Genomic DNA, 18,737 nt, shown 5'->3' on the forward strand with positions numbered 1-18,737 from the left:
GATCACGGCCGCTTCCCTCTTTAAGTGCAGCAAAGCGGCGCCTAAACGCCTCGACCTCGGTGCCAAAGCCCGATCTGGGATCTGACTCTGAGGGCTTAGCGACTCCTTTGATCCACCATCGATCTCCGCCTCACCCAAGGTGCCCTCTGCACTGCCTGTCTGCCTCCACTCGCTCATTGGGTCCTAATATCTCCCCCCGGTGTTGATCAATGCCATGCACGAGGCGAGCGTGCGCAGTGCAGCCCCCTGAAAAAGATGTTGCTTCCAAATAGGAGCTGAAACTAAATGAAAAGTTTACCAGTTTATTTTAGCATGTTAAAAAAAAACAAAAAAAAAACACGCCCAGTCTGTTGAAGAAACAGTTTCTCATCCGTTAGTGTCACTTTTTCTTCTCTCCTAGCGTAGCACTGGAACAGGAGCTTCACTTCTATGACATTTCATTTATAATTTCAGACTTCAAACTCTTCCATTTCCAGGAAGAGTGAAGGGTAAAGCTGACATCAATTAAAGTAGTAAATAATCAACAAGGAAATGTGTTCCGGTGGGCGCAGTCTGGCCCGGAGTACCATCAGGCACACAGACGGCCGCTCTCCGAGGGCTGAGAGCACTGGTGCGTCACGCTGTTAAGGGCGCCGCGTAACACCAGAGAATAGCGACGTTCATTGTGGCCCGCTGCAAAGAAAACGACCCGCAGCCAATGTGTGGGCTTGAAAAGGCCAAAGGTCAAGGTACAGTGTTGTGAGAAAGCTTTCCTATATGTCGTAATGTACACACTCACAGTGCACTCACAGTGCACTCATAGTACACACACACACACTCACAATGAACTCACTAGGTACTGTATAAAAAAAACAAGCTCCCTCTATAGTCGGCACTGAGAAAAAGAAAAGTGTTGGTTGAAAATGAGAAAATATTTTCAGAATATTTTTTTTCAAAAAAACAAAAAAGAAATTCTGATTTTGTCTGAATTAAAAGGTGCCAAAATTAAGAGGAAAAAAATGATGTTCATGAGAGAGTTGGATCAAAACAATTCAGGATCCTGTCAGGTTTTTTTTTTTTTGGGGGGGGGGGGATAAAATTTCTCCCCGTTAATGAACAGATGGACAAACACCAGGGGGGGGGCTTCGCTTAATGAGATATGGATCTGAGTCTGAAGGTTATCAGCCAGTCAAACCTTTATTTTTTTTCTGCCATTTCACTTAGAAAAAGAGGTCTTACAATCTAACCTGAGAACAGTGAGGCTGCCACGCAAACATGCGTGCGCACGCACGCATACAGTTAAAAGGGAGGTTGTTTGTTTCCCGTTCTGACAAAATAAAAAAAAAAGAAGAAAAAAAAACACCGAAACGCAGTGACCTTTCATTTGTTAACAGCCATCCTCCAAAGTGCTTTTCACGCCGTCACATTCACATTCGCTGCTCACCGTTGAAGAAAGAAAAAAACAAAACACTCGCAACATCCATCATTCAGAGTGCGATGCTGATTTTTTTTTTTTTTCTTTCTTTCTCTCTCTTTTCATGGCCACGAGCCTCATTTGACAGATCAGACACGATCAGGCTGCCGAAGCAGGGCGGAGCTTACCCGGCGCTCGCCGTCTCACTTCGACGGCCTGATACTGAAACGTGATAAAGCGCCTGGGTTTTTGTTGTTTTGCTTTGCTTTGCTTTACGTTGCTGCCAGGAGTCCAACTGTTGATTTTGGAGAGATCGTCCGCTGCTGTTTGTTTTTTTGTTTTTTGTTTTTTTTTGTCTTCGATAAGCAGCTCTGCAAGTTGACATCTCTCTCCTTCTCACTCCTCCTCCGCATCGCCCAGAGTGGGAGACCCCCCCCCAAAAAAACATTTAAAACAGATCATGTATATTCATTCACAAAATTCATCACCAGTGTTCATATTGGCTTCTGCCGCTTGTACAACCAATTACAGTTTATTTATTGTTCGCCTGAGCGGGCCAAGAGATGTGATGCCCTCCCCAACTCCCTGCCCCAGCCCCTCCCTGCTCCCACCACACACACGCGCAATTACACACACACACTTCCCAACTACTCTGCCTTTTCATGGAGAGACAAGTTTTGCTCGGCTCAGGAGTGCGACGCAGGATCTGTGAGCGATTCTTTCCTCCGCTGCGAGTCTTTTGAGCTGCAGCTCCGAGCTGGCGCGACACCGAAATAGAGCAAACGGCTTCAAGTGAAACATGTGGGGATTATTCCTCACACGCACGCACGCACCGCCGAGACGGCGAGGGAAGGGGGGAATAAAACTAAAATCATACATGAAGCACTTGATGGAAATAGAAACCTGCCATACCTGAAGCTTGTTTGGCAAAAAAAAATTTGCAGTCGGTCGAAATATGTGTACAAGTCTGTTATTGTTTTTCCTCCCCCCCCCCCCCCCCCCGCCCCCCCACACCCTCACCCTCACCCTCTTTCTTGAACTGAGATGACTTTTCGTTTGTAAGTTATTCTTCTGGGGCTGAGCAAAAATGCCCAACAACTCAAGCAGCGCCACTTATCTGTTGAAGCCAGGCTGACTGCACGCGTCAGGACAGAGAGGCGGGCCAGCGTGGAGTTAATGAGTTATTGATTGTTTACTCTCAGAGATAATCAGCTTTTAGTTGTTTGTAACATCTGCGTTTAAAAACATGACATATTCAACACAAAATCAGATCTCGTCTGTCGGCTTTCTAGGTGAGCTGCGAGTCTTTTTTTAAAAAAAGAAAAAATATATATCTGGCTGCAGGGGAAAATAATGTGTTTTCTTCTTCTTCTTTTTTTTTTCCTTTGATGTGCGGCGGCTCTTTTTTCTCTCTCTCCTCACTTAAAATTCAATCTGCTTCTCCGGTGGGGAGCGTGACTTTCAGTGTAACTGGTCTCCATCAAGGCTTCCGACAGCAAGCAGACTAATAAATTAAAGCGGCTAAAAACAAAATATCGACACTGAGCTAAAAAAAAAAAAAAAAGAAAAAAAAAAAAACAGTAAGAAAGAAAACAGGAGCAGAATAAAAGCATCAACTAGGTCAAAATTAAGAATTCGGAGGAGGAAAAACCTCAAACCTAAAAGGGTGAAAACAAAGTCGAATGACAATTAGAGTCCGTGAGTGAAGCGGCATAAATACAGAAGGAGAGACGAGTCCAGGAGTCCGGCAGAGCTGAAACACTCTGGTGGTGACGAGCAGCTTCTTCTCTTACGTCAAGCTTCTTTCCTTATTATTTTATTTCTTTTTCCTACTTTAACAGGTGTGCATCTCGACGGGGGGTTCACGACAGTTCAGACAGTGCGGCCTGGTGGGCGGGCCGGCGAGGGGTCGGGTGGGCGCCACCAGGGGGCCCCAGAGGGCAGGAAATTATTCTGCTGAGTCCTCAAGTTTGGTTCCGGATCGTCTCGTCGTCTCGCCTCCTTGGCAGCAGCTCCGGGGTCGGAGGCGTGGCCGGAGTCGCGGCCGGAGCCTCGACTCGCCGGCCGGCTCCGCCTCACTGGGGCGGCGTCTCCCCCACCATCTCGATGCCGTGCTGCTGCAGCTGCGCCCTGAGGAGCGCGTTCTCATTCTTCAGCTCCTCGATCTGAAGAACAGAGAGAGAGAGAGAGAGAGAGAGAGAGAGAGAGAGAGAGAGAGAGAGAGAGAGAGAGAGAGAGAGAGAGATCTAGTTAACACCAGTCTTATTACTACACCTCCGAGTTTGAAGAGCAAACTTTTCCCATTTTTGAAGACGGAGAGCGCCGGCTGCGCTGCAACATACACGTCCAATCCCTGGGATTAGAGAGAGAAAGAGGGAGGGATGTGCAGAACTTTTTTTTTTTGTACAAAAAAAAAAAAGACAACCCTGTCCACAACTGACTGGATTATCAAGACTTGAGGCATGTCATCTTTGCTCCATTTCCCACAGGTGACTCCTGAATTCCCAGCCTCCCTGCTGTGGGACTGAGGAAAAAGGAAATTGAGCTTTGAGCAACTGCATGAAAATATAAATATATATATATATCTATTGCCGGGTGCCTCGCAGGCCCTGCAATTCTTACGGGGGAGAGGGGAGAGGGGAAGGGGAACGGGTGGGGAGACGTGCGCTACAGCAGCCTCAGAAGTGCAAGACTTCACAACACCTTTTGAGCAAATTAGCATGCCGTTAGCGCCCGCGCAGCCCTGCCGCACCGCGCGCTACTCCCACGGCATGGCCCCGTGCTGATTCCAGGTAACACTGCCGAGTGCCAGAGCTCTTTGATCCTTTGTCAGGCCGCGACGATCAGCTACGCGCAGCACTTGGAGTCTCTGGGAGATTGTCTTTGTGGAAAACGCAAAAAACAGAAAAATGGGGGGGCTGCACCGTGGCGAGGTGGATTTCATGCTCCTGGGGACTTCAGTAGGAAGGACGCGGGCGTGTCGCCCAGGAAGTAAAATGTTGAGTCGGGCATTAACCTCCACAGACGCACGTGGAGGTTAATGGCCCGACGGACGGTGTATTTAAGACGGATTTGCTCGTGGGCGGCGGCTCTTTAGGAGGAGGAAGCACTTGGCTAAACGCTGTGGAACACCTGAAGAAGAAGCAGCAGCAGCAGCAGCCTGGGCCTGGAGTCCTACCTGCTGCCTGCACAGCTCGTTGTCCACCTGTATCCGCTCCACCTCCTTCAGGCTCTCCTGCAGCCGCTGGTTGCTCTGCCGCAGCTCGCGGATGTAGTCGCAGGCTTTGGACAAGATGCCTCCCTTGCTCTGCAAGGACATGGACGCCTTCAGAGTTAACGAAAAGGGGGGGAGGGGAGGGGGGGAGAGAGAGAAAAGGGGTGGGGGGGGTCGTCAAAACACCACGTGAGCAAGCAGGAGGCGTGGCCTGTGGGCGAGGTGGGCGGAGCAGGGTGGGGCTGCTTACTGCTCCGCTCTTGGTGGTGTCCATGCTGCAGTCGGGGATGATCTTGGAGAGCGTGACGATCCAGTTGTTGATCTTGTCTCTCCGCCGCCGCTCCACTGGATGGGGAGGTGAGTTGGAGGAACGTCAGGAGAGAAAACAAACATCTAGACTCTGACTGACCAACGCACGGCGTGGGTTTTCGTTTGTCTTTCTAGAGAGTTACTGTCATATCAGCGCCGCCGCCAACTCACGGCAGCTCAACAGCAGCCTCTAGTGGTCAGCCCGTTAACATGTAAAGGTATCCTTTACTGAACGATGGGGCTTTGTGATTTTATTTCAAAAAAAAAAAAAAAAGAAGAAAAAGTGTTCTTTTCTATTTGCAGTGGGGGCGGCATTGTGCGGCGGCTCTCTGATGCTTTCAGAAAGCCAAAGTCGCAGCTAATTACTCACCTTCATTGTGCTGCGCTCTCCTCCTTTCATCTCGCGGCGTCCGCGGCCCGTCCATTTTCCTGCGGACAGACGGGAAACAAAAGGCCTCTTACGCACGGCGATGCCTCTCATCTCTGTGACTGCCGCACAATCCAGCACGAATATAAAGTCGACCGCGGCCCCCCCGCAAATCCCACACTCATTAAATAAAATTCTCCGCTTTTATCTTCGCAAATTTCAGCATTTTTGTGTGATTTTTGTTTGTTTTGTTTTTTTTACTGCCGTCAGGACGGTGTTTAAACAGTGAGGTCAGGAAGTGAAAAATGCTGAAAATTGACCCAGTGTTAAAAGCGAGCCTACAAAAATAATCCCCATGCCCTCAGTGACCTGACACTGGGCTGCTTGGACTCCCTCACAACATGCATATTAATGTTCCACCATCGCTCTATTCTGAGATCCAAGCTGTCCAAACAACACATTCAGGATGGATTTCCACATTTTTTCCAGATTTTCGGAGCATTGTTTGGACACAAACGGCACTCGTTCAGAAAAATTGAGGGTTGGGCAGCAAATCCAGCTGCAGGCAGATGTGCTCGACCATAGGGCTCGAAGAATCTTGCGCCGTTCACGTCTGGAAGGCTGAATGGCGAACGGTTGGTAGTCAATTTGGTTTAACAACTGCAGCATCTCGCCCATGTTTGCATCCAGGCATGAAAACCGACTCCATCCAATCAGGTATCTTTTTAGACTTTTAGTTATCACAATAAGATGCTCTATTATTTCAAAAAAAAAGATGGATTGTAATTGACTTGTTATGTTCATACAGAAAGTTATCCAATCGTCATTGTGGCTTTTTGGAAACCCAGAGCATCATTAGGGACGGCAGCTGAAACTCAACCAGTGCTCTCATTCTTCGCAGGTGTTGCCTGAAGGGAGCCGGCCGCTCTATTATGCGGCAGCGGCGGCAGCTCGGCGCTGCTGAGAACCAGATGCTGTCTGCTGGAGTCCGGACTCACCGATAATGACACCAGCGCCTCCCGTCTTTGTGCCCTCCCTGCGGTATTCCGTTAATTAAATCCCCCAGACGTGCCAGGGAGACTCATCCGGCCGCCCACCGGGCCGTGAACGCACCAATAACACACTGGTAATTATACAACTGGCCAGCTGAAATATTTTCAAAAACAACTTCCCCAGTGCTGCTAATGGGACGCGCGGATCACCGCAGACGAGAGGGGGGGTAGAACTACGAGAACCCCTCTTTACTTCTGAACTCGTGTTCCCCTTTCTGCCGACTCGCTGGAAAGTCCTTGACGTCGCTCGCCCGTCTCCCCCCCGACACGTCTTTATTCGGCGGCGGCGGATTTTGCGACCCGTCAACAAACCCTGACGTCTCGTATCAGCCGAGGAGACTCAGCCGAGCCAAACTGCCGCCGCTGCCGCCGCCTCTCTTGTATCACGCAACACATCTTAATGGGATTTTCGGGTCTGCGCGTTGGATTCGGGCCCGACGCCGCCTTTCAGTGGCGGACAACTGTATAAGTAGCAGAATGTAAAGGAGCAGAAGAGCTTCTCTTTTTTTTTTTAAACCCCCCTCCTCCTCCTCCATTCACTGCTCTGAGGCTCTGCTAAGTTTATTGTTGCAGGAGGGCAAAAAAAACGGGGCGGCGGCACCGCTTCACTCATATAAAAAATTCCATTCAGGGCTTTATTGATCTGCAGAGGAGAGTCGTAATTGTCAACTCCCCCTGGCCTCCACTCATGTTAGCTGACGACATGACAGCAAAGTTGACCTCAGAGAGACACTCAGATGCTGAATGAAGCCTCGTCTGATCTGAGAGACTCGCAGGTTGTTTCTTTTTTTGCTGGGGGTCGAGCTGTGTGTTCAAATACGAGAGGAGAGCAGCCGGAAAACGTCAAACACTGCGCTATTCACATCACGGCTGCTGGAAACTAGGCAGAACGGAGAACTAAAGTCCACAATCACGACTACGACAAAGGACACTGTGAAAACGATGCTAAAATTAAAGTGCAGCGCGGGCCGTTTGTTTCCAGATGGAGAACAATGACCCAATTTGGGAAGTCGTACGAGAGAGAGAGAGAGAGAGAGAGAGAGAGACATTTTTCACAGGCAAAACTATCAAAAACTGCAGGAGAGAAAAGGAGGAGAGGAATCAGCTTCTCCTCTCTCCTCTTAATCTCATTTAATTAGTTCATTTGTGGAAAGAAAAAAAAAGAAAGGATGGGGAGAGGGGAGCGGTGGAGCAGGGGAGGAGTGTGGGAGAGAAGTGGAAGAGCCGTCCTCACCAGCTTAAACCCTCGTGCTGCAGCAGCTCGCTCTCATCTCTGCAGACACAACATCCAGGTTTTCACTCTTTCGCGTCCGCGACAAACTCCAGCGTTCATTAGTCAACAGTCAAACACAAAGTCTGAGGCTGCCGCCAGGCAACATAAATAATTCATGCGGGGGGAGGGGGGAATAAATAGAAAAGGCACACACACACAGAGTGGGTTTCGCATCGTTTGTGAACACGTGGAAATGCAGCGGCGCTCTTTGGCGCTGGAGAGCCGCCGCTCCCGCTGAATATCAAGAGGCGGCAGGGAAACTGCGCTGCGGCTGCTGCCAAATTTGGGCAGGATCTCCCGACAGCGTGTAACGCAGCCGGCGGAGCAGCTCGCACTTTTTGCAGGGCGCTTTTAAAAGAGACGACGCGTGTGATGGGAGATCTGACGCCGCCGTGTCGGCCCGTGATCCCGGGTTGTTTCGCTTTATTTCTATTCTGCCCGCAGCAGAGAGCTCGACGGCGAGGGGGTAAACAGGCTCTGGCTGTTTTATACTTAAAAAAGCCAGAGCTAACTGGAAGCTAACTGTTCCTGCAAGCCTCAGCTAAAGCGTCTGAAAACCAAATTTGGTTTGGCTTTTTTTGTCACGGCTTAAATCCAGCTGCCTTGCCTTAGTCAACTGCGACGAGCCGGTGCAGGATTATTTGACAATCAGTCGTTTCGACTTGTCAAGAATATCCTGCTGCTGTCAGCGGACGTGACTAGTTGTGAACGGACGGGAATCAAACAGGACGGACAGAAAACAAACCGGCTGTTAGACAGTCTCGGATACTCACGCCGGGTAGGCCTGTGTGCGGGGTGCAATAGTTCTGGGTGTGCCGGTCTGAATGACGTCAGGAGGGGTCATCATCACATAGAACTGACCTGTGAACAGCGCAGCAGGGAGAAAAACAGCAGCGAGTCAGAAAATGGAGAGAACAGCAGCAAAAGGGGAGAAAACACACACACACACACACACACACACACACACACACACACACACACACACACACACACACACACACACACACACACACACACACACACACACACACACACACACACACACACACACACACACACACGCGTGATGAAAGCTTCCAGTCAGTCTCCACTTTCCAGTCTCTTTCACATTTTTGAAATGATTAATCCTGACAAACTTGGCTCTTCTGGGCCTCAACTCCTTCACCTCACTGTGTGACAACAGTGTTCATAGTGTGTGATCGCAGGAAGAGACGCGAAACCTTTGAGAATCAGATTTAACAGAGATGCTTGGCGCACAAAGAGGGGATTTCATCCGGCGACAGGAGAGGGGAAGAAACGGGTTGGGTGGTGAAAAGGGGGCTGTGAACCACAAATGAAGAACTCTAATATTGCATCTGCACAAGTCGGGCACTTCCCCACTCCTCAATCACATGACCTGCCTCACGGGTACAGGGCCTTGCAAGAGGAGGTCTGAGAATGTGGCAAAGCCCACTGCAGCCTTCCAGGCAGCTGCTGAGGCTTCGATGATAATAATGTGACATCAGCTTCTGCTGCTGTGACACGAGCAGAGAAACCAAAAAAAAAGAGAGAAAAATCCACTGCAACAGCCAGAAAAGCAGGAAGGGTGTGCAATGACAATAAAGACTATTCTATTCAATACGATTCTAAAGGAAGGGTGAAATTTCAGGGGCAGGGCAGAGAAGTTGGACAAATTAATATCGCCCTTTGCTCACACTTTTTTCATTATTTCAATAATAAGCAGGAACCCAGCAGAGGACTGAGGGGGAGAAATTAGTCACCTCGACCCTGCACTGCTCTACGCTGGCAAACATCATGTGAACAAGCTCTGCTTTTATTTACTGTGTTGCAGGAAACTAACTCGACGCCTGAGGAGCTCAATTTCTTACCCCGATTCGCCCTTTTTGTGCAGCTGACGCGACGGCCCCTCCCTTTTCAAAAAAAAAACCCAGCAGCAATTTGGTGCCGATTCACAAAGCAGCTGCAATTAGAACTGACTTGCAAAATGCAGGATAAGTTCTAATTAAGGTCTTGTTTTGTTTTGTTTTTTCTGACTGCATTAAGGCCGTGCTGTAGCAAAAGAAAACTGCAGAGATACAACAAAACAGTCAGCCGGTTGTCTTCTAACCTCAAACTCTTCCCAGATCAACACAGAACCGCCAACGTCCACCCCGCAGCCCAAATAACAGGGTTTGGGAGCAGAATCTGAGAATTAAATGCATTTGGTGATTGTGCACAGCCTCCTAATCATCACCAGGTAATCGCAAGCGTGGTTTGTATCGCCTAATGACATCATAGCCGTCGGGGGGGGGGGATCTGATCAACATGACCAATTTCATTCTCAGAGCGAACCATATTTGTGTTGCATTAACAAGTCTTTCACAAAAATTGAGATTTCTGGATTTGTACAATAGCAACTTTGATTAATTGGGGGGGAAGAAAACCTGAACAAAACTCTGCTGGCAGAAAACTACAATTCCATCAGCAGCAGCTGAACCTGTCAGGACCATCATCAATTTAAAAAAAATACATATATATTTTTTTTTAGAAAAAATCTGTGACAAAATCAGTTATTCTGCTGAGGCAATACTCCACAGTGCAGAGGACGGAGTGACTCACCGCCTGCCTGCGTGAGCTGGGGATCCGAGGCGGCCTGGACCGACACGGTGCCGTCGCTCACCGCCGTGGCGGGGAAGTAGGCAAAGCGCGTCTCCCCTCCCACCGCTTCTCCCGCTGGGCTCCCGCCATTGCTGAACGGGTTCTGGATGACGGCCTGCGGCAGGTGAGAGCGAGACGGCGGAGAGCTCAGAGAACAAGTGGCGAGTGCCCGTCGCTGGCGTCCCCTCAACAACCCCACAGCGAGAGCCACTGTTCTGTTTTTCACAACCGGTTAAAGACAAAGCAGTTGTTGCAGACGTCTCATCGGCAGACAGAACAGCTTTTGGTATTTCGCAGTTTTAAAAATAAAATAAAAATAAATAACACTAAAACCTTGTGAATGTCAGCATCACAGTATCGTGCAGAGATACACGCTGTGCTGAGCCAGTCTGACAAGCTGCAAGAAACAACCTCGAATCGCAGGTTTAGTCACAGCTTTATGTCACATTATGTCTAAAACAACTGTGAGGTGCTGCAGAATACAGTCAACATCAGGCTGTGTGTGTCTGGGCCAAACCATTAGAATGATTTTAAAAAATGTATAAATTTCTACATTATTAAGCATGCAGTTAGTCAGGCAAGCAACTCTTATTATTGTACTCTCTATGATTCGAAAGAGCTTCTAGTTTACCTGAGCCACAGCCTGCGGGGCCCCACTGAACGCCGCTGTGGAAACGACACTCACTGCTCCCCCTCCGTCATCTCGTCCTTCCAGAGGCTGATCCGTCACTTGGACAACACGGTACGTCACCTGCAAAAACAAAAGACTGGCTAAATAAGAAAGTAAATAATTTCGTTTTTTTTTTACAGTCCATAAGTCTTAGAAACATAAAATAGGCTCCCGTGGTCAGCCTCACCTTGGTTGTGGATTTATTTATCATGTCTATATCTTTCTTTCAGCAGAGCCTGCAGTCCAAATGTCAGTGGTTCGAGGTGCTCGCTTCACATTCTGAGGCACAAGCGCATTTGCGGAGGAAGCAATATGCCTATGCAGCAGAATGTGTCTGATTCAATTTGAAAACAACGCAGGAAAAATGAACTTATTTGTTCCGAGAATCACTATTTGTATTCTGCCATCATGTGACTCTCCTCCTGACTGACATGTGACAGCAGCCTCGTGCCAATCCCAGGCCAGACTGCAATCACATGACTGCTCACACCAGCCTTGTTTATGCCTAATGAGCCACATGGATGGATGGATGGCTTAATTGCCTGCCGTGCAAGTAACACGTGAGTTTTAACGTTTACGCGAAGGAAACGCAATATGATTTCCTGTGTTGTGGGTCATTAGCACGCATGTCTCCAAAGTGTGTCAACATTGTGAAGTGTGAAGGCCACATGAGAAGGCGACACGGATACACTCTTGAGAAAGATCACCAGTCAATCATGGGATTGCAAAAATAAAAAACCAGAAGTCATACCTTCAGGCGATTTGGAGCAATTTGGTTGTTTTTTTCCCCCTCCAAATTAATTTGGATTAGAGGGAAAGGGACAAAATATCAAGTAAACAACATATTAAAATGTAAAAGTTGCTGCTCTTTGCTTGAAAAGTATACCGAAAGAGTGCATAAATATTAATGTCAGATGAAGTTTTGTGAACAGACTTTTTTTTTCATTTACTTAAAAGTCACTTGTGGTATCTAATCTAAATTGGTTAACATAAATTTAGGGGGGGGGGGTCAATAAATACAAATTTGGACGATGTAAATGCTAATTATGTCCCTAAAATGAAGGATATAGTTCAGGCCCAGAGTTCATAAAGAGAGAGAATATGATACCGGTCTTTCTGCTCTAACAATTTTAAAAGTGCAGGACAAAACTCAACATTCCTCAACAAAACAATTTCTTCAGATTTCCTCAGTTTCTTACCTGACCGCTCTCAGTGCGGAACTGATATTGAATGTTATGGTCACCGAATGCTGCAGCCTGTTGGACGCTGGCTATTGTGACGGCTGCTTGTTCTTCTCCTGTTACAATACGAAGAGTGAGAGAAACCAGGAAAGAATATGGGAAACTGGAATAAAAGCAGGAATAACTCCGGTTCTGCAGCCCAAACAAATGCATAATTGATGTTTTATGACCAAATGTTGCAATTAACCAAATGAAGAAAAGTTTGCATATCAGCATTATATTGTTATATTTTTATAAGTCTGGCGTGTTACGTGAAATGCACACATTCGTCATTGACAGGTGAAAAGTAAAATCATGTCAATATTTTCCCACCTTCAGATGTCTGGACAACCTCGTCGTCTTGCTTGTCTTGGCTGCAAAGACAGAGACGCAATAATAATCCGTTTGGGAAGCATGCACCATGCTAATGTTTAGGAGTATGTCACCAACAGAATAAAAAAAAAATAATAATAATGCCAGTGAGCTTAACGATGACAGGCGAGTGCAACAAAATATCAAAAAGTAATGACAACATTGTTACCCTGCCGTTACCATCAGTCGCTACCAACGTACTTAGTTGTGTTTTAAAAGCTAGCCAGAGCTAAACTAGCCAATGTCTGACAACCCCTTCAAATGTTGTTTTAGTGATCTAAACTATGGTCTTGCACAGTGCAAAGTGTCCGCCAACTGTCGGTTGCAGAGGTCCACTACTTTTCCCGCAAACTTGACCGCAGCCTTGTGACTAAATCCGTTTTTAAAATACTTATTATTTTTTTTTTTTTTTAGGTCAGGCCTCGGTTAGCGTCGTAAACTAGCTGTCCCACGTAGCATTTCCCGCTAGCGTGTACGAGTTAGCCATCTTGGCCGACTTTAAGTTACCTTGTGTTGTCCAGACTCTGTTCGAGCATATCCATCAGTGTTGGGATAAAAAGTGATATTCAGTGCCACAGACGGAGATGGAAGTGCTGATCACGGGAACAAACACTCGGGTCATGTGAGAGAGACAGCCCAGGACACGTGAGGCACGGCTCGGCGTCGGAGTCGGAGTTAAAATGGAGGCCGCTGCTGCTACTGTGTGATCTGAGGTGACTCTCCTCGGTCAGCTGTGGCGCCGGGGGATTCGCCGCTCCCACGGGACCTAATAACCTTTGGCAAAACCATGTCACCGTGAACACGACACAGGCAAAGCGTTTCAAGTTGAGATTTTAAATGAAAAAAAATATAGCCCACTTGGTGAGGAGATTGTTAACGTAAATAAATATCAGTTATATTTATTTAACCCCCCCCCCCCCTCCCCCTGGCACACAAACACACACACACACACACACACACACACACACACACACACACACACACCTCCAAAAAACATCGAAATTAAGGCATATTTGTTTGTTTGTTTTATTTCTGTTGTTATTTTTGTATCATTTTGTTTAAACTTTTTTGAGGGGGGGGGGTGATTGTTTTATATCTGTTACTTTGACCATTGCATTTTACACTTTTTTTGTTTGTTTGTTTTGAAGGACAACACTTTGTATTATACGATAGAGTAGATCTTACATTTTAGACGTGTTTATGAAAACGGGTGCATTTTCTAAATCAGTACTGTACTGTTTTAATTCTGAGATGCCTTTTACATAAAACTAGTGTCAGGATGGAAATATTTTTACGACACACAATTGATTTTTAAAGTCAAAACAGTGAACACTGAATCCTAAAAAAAAAGAATAACAATAAAAAATACCACACACTCAAGTATATTTTGAAATGTGTGATTTGAAGATAAACAGATTTTGCCCTAACAACGTCTCGTCTACGTTTAACGTGAACTTTGTTCTACTAAAAGCGGAACTATTTTTCAGCTAGTCTTTGTTTACGACATAAATTTAGGGAGCGCATCTTTTAATCGCGAGTTATTTTTTAGAAAGATCAAGTTTAAACTCTAATTAAAATCCATAAATACATATTTTAAATTAATTTTGACACATTGTGTGTCAAAATTTGATTGTAGTTGTCATTTAGCCACCGACACTAGGCATCGCCTAAATAATTGTCCGCTGAGTTTAACAACACGTTCAGCTCTTTTCAACCAATCGGCATCGAGGATGCGTATTCTGTGCCAGTCTCTCATTGGCTGCAAAGGTAGGCGGTCCCCCTCTGCTTCCTCCGTTGGACTCACGCTGAAATAATTCCGGTCTCCCTTCGCACGGGTGAAGGTTCACTGCGGTGACTCTTGGAGCACTAACTGTCTTGTTCTCGAACGTCATTCACGATGTCTGGACGTGTTCTCGTTGGAGTAAAGCGTGTCATTGACTACGCCGTGAAGGTAACGTTATTGTGTTATTTTTCAGTAACATTCTGATGTGCGTGAACGTGGACAGTTTCTGCCCTTAGTTGACTTTCCCGGTTCTGTTAGCTAACGTTAGCCTGACAGCACTTGGTCGTGTCCAATGGGTCAATAAAACACAGTCGTAAGCTGCATTCAATTTAACCGATATCCCAAGATCGGTAGCGTAAACTTTTACTTTCTAGATTGTATTTAAATGCAATTTACTGTGTTGAAACGGTTGCTATGTTACGGTTGGCTTATATTTCTTAGTTGTGTAACCAGCCTACTGAACAATTAGCTCGCTGGCTTTACAGCCTACCCAGGTGTATCTCTGTATTTTAAGGGGGTAAGTGCTGCATGACATTATTATTATCATCAATATATCTGTGCAGCTGCAAACGTCTCAACAAGAGCAATGTTAGTGCAGCAGACTGCAACTGGACTGGTCATTTCATTGCACAGCAGTGAAACAGCTGCCTTATGCTCACAGTATTTTCGTACAGCTCAAGCAATGTTCATGTCCTAAATGCGATCTGTGCTGTTGTGTTGTATTAAATCTTCATAATATCGCCGGTTTTCGTGTTCAGTGTCCTTATACACGAAATAGCTTTGTCACTATAATCAATTAATTTAAATAAATAAATGAATGTATCATTATTGTTCCCCTTGGGGAAATTGTTTTTCTGCTTTTGACCCATCCTATTCATACTAGTTAACCTTAACTACACTGACTACAAAGAGTAGTGGGCTTCTGCATACTTGAAATGAGAGAGCTCGAGAAAAAGGGAAAAATAATTATCGCGGTCCAGACTGCTTAAAATATGCAATAGCTATTTTCTCACTGACTGAAAGTTTGGTCTTATATTCTGACTGAAGAGTTTCTTTTTTCTGTCGCTGTAATAATGTCCTTTGCCTCGCTGCACTCTTGTACTCAGATTCGCGTGAAGCCGGATAACTCCAGCGTGGTGACGGATGGGGTGAAGCACTCGATGAACCCCTTCTGCGAGATCGCCGTGGAGGAGGCTGTCAAGCTGAAGGAGAAGAAGCTCATTAAGGAGGTTGTTGCCGTCAGCTGCGGACCGCAGCAGGCGCAGGTGAGAGAGAGAGTCAGTGAGGCAACGCTCTGTGGGCCCGTTGTGTAGTTGCTGGATGTCCTCTTTCCCAATGTCTCAACAGTTTATGTATTTCCCCTCTGCTTCATCTTTTAAGTTTGTTTTGAAATTACAACACAACCGTTTTAGCGCAATGACATAATTCTGTATAAATAACTACAAAGATATCATGAAGAACTCTTCACGGCTGCATAAACAATGAAACTGTGTCAACTGGGTGAATGAGTAGTTGGACATTTTGTTGCCTCGTAAGATTTTAATGATTACTATGACTTCATGGACACATTTTATTGAGCAGCAGCAACAACAGTCATTATTTAACTAGCCATTCTGATCTGAATTTCTTCCTCACCCAGGAGACAATCCGCACCGCCCTTGCCATGGGAGCGGACCGGGGCATTCATGTGGAGGTGACAGGAAAAGACTATGAAACCCTGGGACCCCTGCAAGTCTCCAAAATCATGGCCGCTTTAGCCAAGAAGGAGGAGGCTCAGCTCGTCATTCTTGGCAAACAGGCCATCGACGACGACTGCAATCAGACGGGTCAGATGACGGCAGCCTTACTGGACTGGCCTCAGGTACGACTAAGGCGACATTACCTAAACTAAATCAGGTATATTTGACCTAAAACATAGTCACTGTGAATTACACGACCTTTATTTTATTGTGTCTCTTTATTAATTTATTAGTTTGTGGTTCCAAGTGTCAATATTAGGCTTTGTCCCAGTCCAAGTGGCCTTATCAATGTTAGCAGAGACTAGTTTCAGTCAGTCCTGGCTACAGTAATCCTGCACAGGACAGGAAAGCAGGTCAAAGGTCGGTTTAGCACTTGAGGTGGCGTTTCAGGGCCTGGCCAGGAGATGGAGCCCTTTCTCAATGTGTTGGTGGAGAAGGTTTGGTGATAATAGATGACCACATTTCGACCAAGCTGTGTTATTGTGTTGCAGGGCACCTTTGCATCAGAGGTGTCGATGGAAGGAGACAAGCTGAAGGTGGTGCGAGAAATAGACGGTGGACTGGAAACCATTAAGATCAGCACACCAGCAGTGGTCACCGCTGACCTTCGACTGAACACTCCAAGATACGCCACCCTGCCTAATATCATGGTAAATTGCAGTAATGGTTCATTTTCTGTTTTCAGATTGTCAGTAAAGTTTGACAGACACTGCTTTAAACCAGCACATCACCTCAGATTATGCGCGTTATCCTTCATCTTTACCCCTCCCCCGCCTTCCAGAAAGCCAAGAAGAAGAAAATCGCCAACGTGAAGCCTGCAGACTTAGGGGTCGACCTCACATCGCGGCTGGAGGTGTTGAGAGTCGATGATCCCCCACAGAGGCAGGCGGGGATGAAGGTGGAGACGGTGGAAGATCTTGTGGGCAAGCTGAAAGACGGGGGGCAGATATAAGGAGGCTTAGAGGAGCACCAGCAGGGGAGCACAGAACTCAGCGGTGAGTCCCACCACCATTGCAGGATAAGAGGCGGATTGAATCTGGTTTTTGAACATGAAAATTTTTACCACTTGAAAGGGAAAAACTTGTGGGGGAAAAGTCCTCTGGGATGAACTGTGCAGTGCGGAGCTGGCCTCTCACATCTGCCAGAGACACACCTTTGATGCTCCTAAGATGGCAAAGGCTCAGGTGTAATCGCAGCCTCTGTAGCCTTTTACCTATACTAAAACCCACCGTAGCTGATGTAGTGTCATCCCTCAGGATCACTGATATCAAAACATTTTGTGGGTTGGGCAGCTCTCAAAAGTTGCAACCGACACCTGCTGAAAAACGCAGACTCCTTTACTTGCAGAGAGTTTTTGTTGTTTTGTGTTTTATTCATATGATGGGTACTATAGCGTGAATTCTATGTGCGAGGCCTTATTGCTGGACACAAAGAATGACTTGGAGAATCGAAGGTTGAAACATGACTATGTTATCGCTCTGGTTGAATTTACTATTTTATCACCTGATTATTTTTATGTTATTTATTTACTAATTGTATCAATAAAATCTTGCATTGGTCACAATTTAGAAAATCTTTTGTAAAGGGAAATACAAATTGCAATGTGTCTGGTGTGTGTTTTCACTTTAAAGCTTTTATCTTAAATATCTTGCGTTTTCATCTATCTGTTGCAGGTTTCTGAGATGAAAAATTGGACTGCACTGCACAAGCTCACCCAAAGAACAACAGGCTCATGTGTCGGTGCAGTCTCTCGGAATGAGACTGTGACTCCTGAAGCGAGGAGGAGGAGTACTGAGAAACACTGTCCTGCTGCAGACCCAGTCAAACCCAAAGCAACGATCCCATCTTGTGTATATTTTTATCTCATATAGCAATATACCTTTGTCTGCAACCCTCATTCCAATTAAAAAATAACTTTAGGTCTGTTTACGCAACGAGAGCCAGAAACTTGTGGTCGCTCATGCTGCTGCTGCAGCTTCACACTGTACGTGAACTCACCGCCAGTGCAACGCAGTTTTACCAGCACATTTTAAATCCTGTAAGTCACCCATGTGTAGAGGTACTGTTCTTGTAAATGATATATGTAAATATGCACCAGAACATTTTGGGTTATATCTTTTACCTCGGGGATAAGTGTCAAGTCTGCTGGTAGTCTGTATCGTTATTGCAACAGTAGCTGGGTTCCAGGAATGCCTCGACAGTGTCTCTCAGTATGAGCTGGAGAAAAAAAAGAACTATCCAACGCTAAATTTTACCACAAGCGCCTCTCTTTACTCTGATTGTACAGACCAGTAACATGACAATAAAGCAGCCAGTTTTCATATCTATAATATGTTCACGTCCCTCTTTGTTGTGCAAATGTGCCTCAGTAGTTGCATGTCCTGTGCTTTAAAGTAAAGCCTAACACAATTTTAACGGTGCATAAGTGACCGAGAGATGGAAGTAGTCAATTTATACTGTAATACTGCAATTCTCATTCTAAGTTCTACACACACGGTAAAGAGTTGGAAATCAGATTAACGTACAGCGACATCTTAGAATATACTTCATATTATATCACAAATCTTTGCTCAATTGATAACGCAAGCCGCCCTCAGACATGTTTCTTTTCTTTTCTTTTTTGTTTCTTTCTTCAGATTTTTGCGATCATCCAAATGTTGCTGAGTTTAATGACACACCGATGACTGATTATTGTGACAGTGTGTTAA

At 46.1% G+C, this 18,737-nt stretch overlaps 2 protein-coding genes across 4 annotated transcripts; one reads left to right on the plus strand and one right to left on the minus strand.

Annotated features, from left to right (window-relative positions):
* Positions 1–2,421: 2,421 nt before the first annotated feature.
* On the minus strand, positions 2,422–13,242 carry LOC142899541 (upstream stimulatory factor 2-like). Of its 3 annotated transcripts, XM_076043176.1 has the most exons (11): positions 13,015–13,242; positions 12,469–12,509; positions 12,115–12,212; positions 10,877–10,996; positions 10,207–10,360; positions 8,382–8,469; positions 7,570–7,608; positions 5,287–5,345; positions 4,858–4,952; positions 4,572–4,718; positions 2,422–3,558 (listed from the first exon to the last, which is right to left on the minus strand). In XM_076043176.1, the coding sequence occupies exons 1-11, from the start codon at positions 13,047–13,049 to the stop codon at positions 3,469–3,471; spliced, it is 966 nt and encodes a 321-aa protein (XP_075899291.1). In that variant the 5' UTR covers positions 13,050–13,242; the 3' UTR covers positions 2,422–3,468. The 3 variants fall into 3 exon arrangements, with proteins under 3 accessions (XP_075899291.1, XP_075899292.1, XP_075899293.1); XM_076043177.1 differs by lacking the exon at positions 7,570–7,608 and having other exon boundaries at positions 13,015–13,239; XM_076043178.1 differs by lacking the exons at positions 12,115–12,212; positions 12,469–12,509; positions 13,015–13,242 and adding an exon at positions 11,103–11,266.
* Positions 13,243–14,301: 1,059 nt separating this feature from the next.
* Positions 14,302–18,359, plus strand: etfb (electron transfer flavoprotein subunit beta). The gene is made up of 6 exons (XM_076043209.1): positions 14,302–14,458; positions 15,397–15,555; positions 15,930–16,151; positions 16,521–16,679; positions 16,811–17,024; positions 17,703–18,359. The coding sequence occupies exons 1-5, from the start codon at positions 14,405–14,407 to the stop codon at positions 16,979–16,981; spliced, it is 765 nt and encodes a 254-aa protein (XP_075899324.1). The 5' UTR covers positions 14,302–14,404; the 3' UTR covers positions 16,982–17,024; positions 17,703–18,359.
* The last annotated feature ends 378 nt before the right edge of the window (positions 18,360–18,737 follow it).

The sequence above is a fragment of the Nelusetta ayraudi genome, unplaced genomic scaffold (genome assembly GCF_046127955.1).
Source record: "Nelusetta ayraudi isolate G7.1 ecotype Tasmania unplaced genomic scaffold, CSIRO-AGI_Nayr_v1 ptg000074l, whole genome shotgun sequence".
Lineage (NCBI taxonomy): Eukaryota > Metazoa > Chordata > Actinopteri > Tetraodontiformes > Monacanthidae > Nelusetta > Nelusetta ayraudi.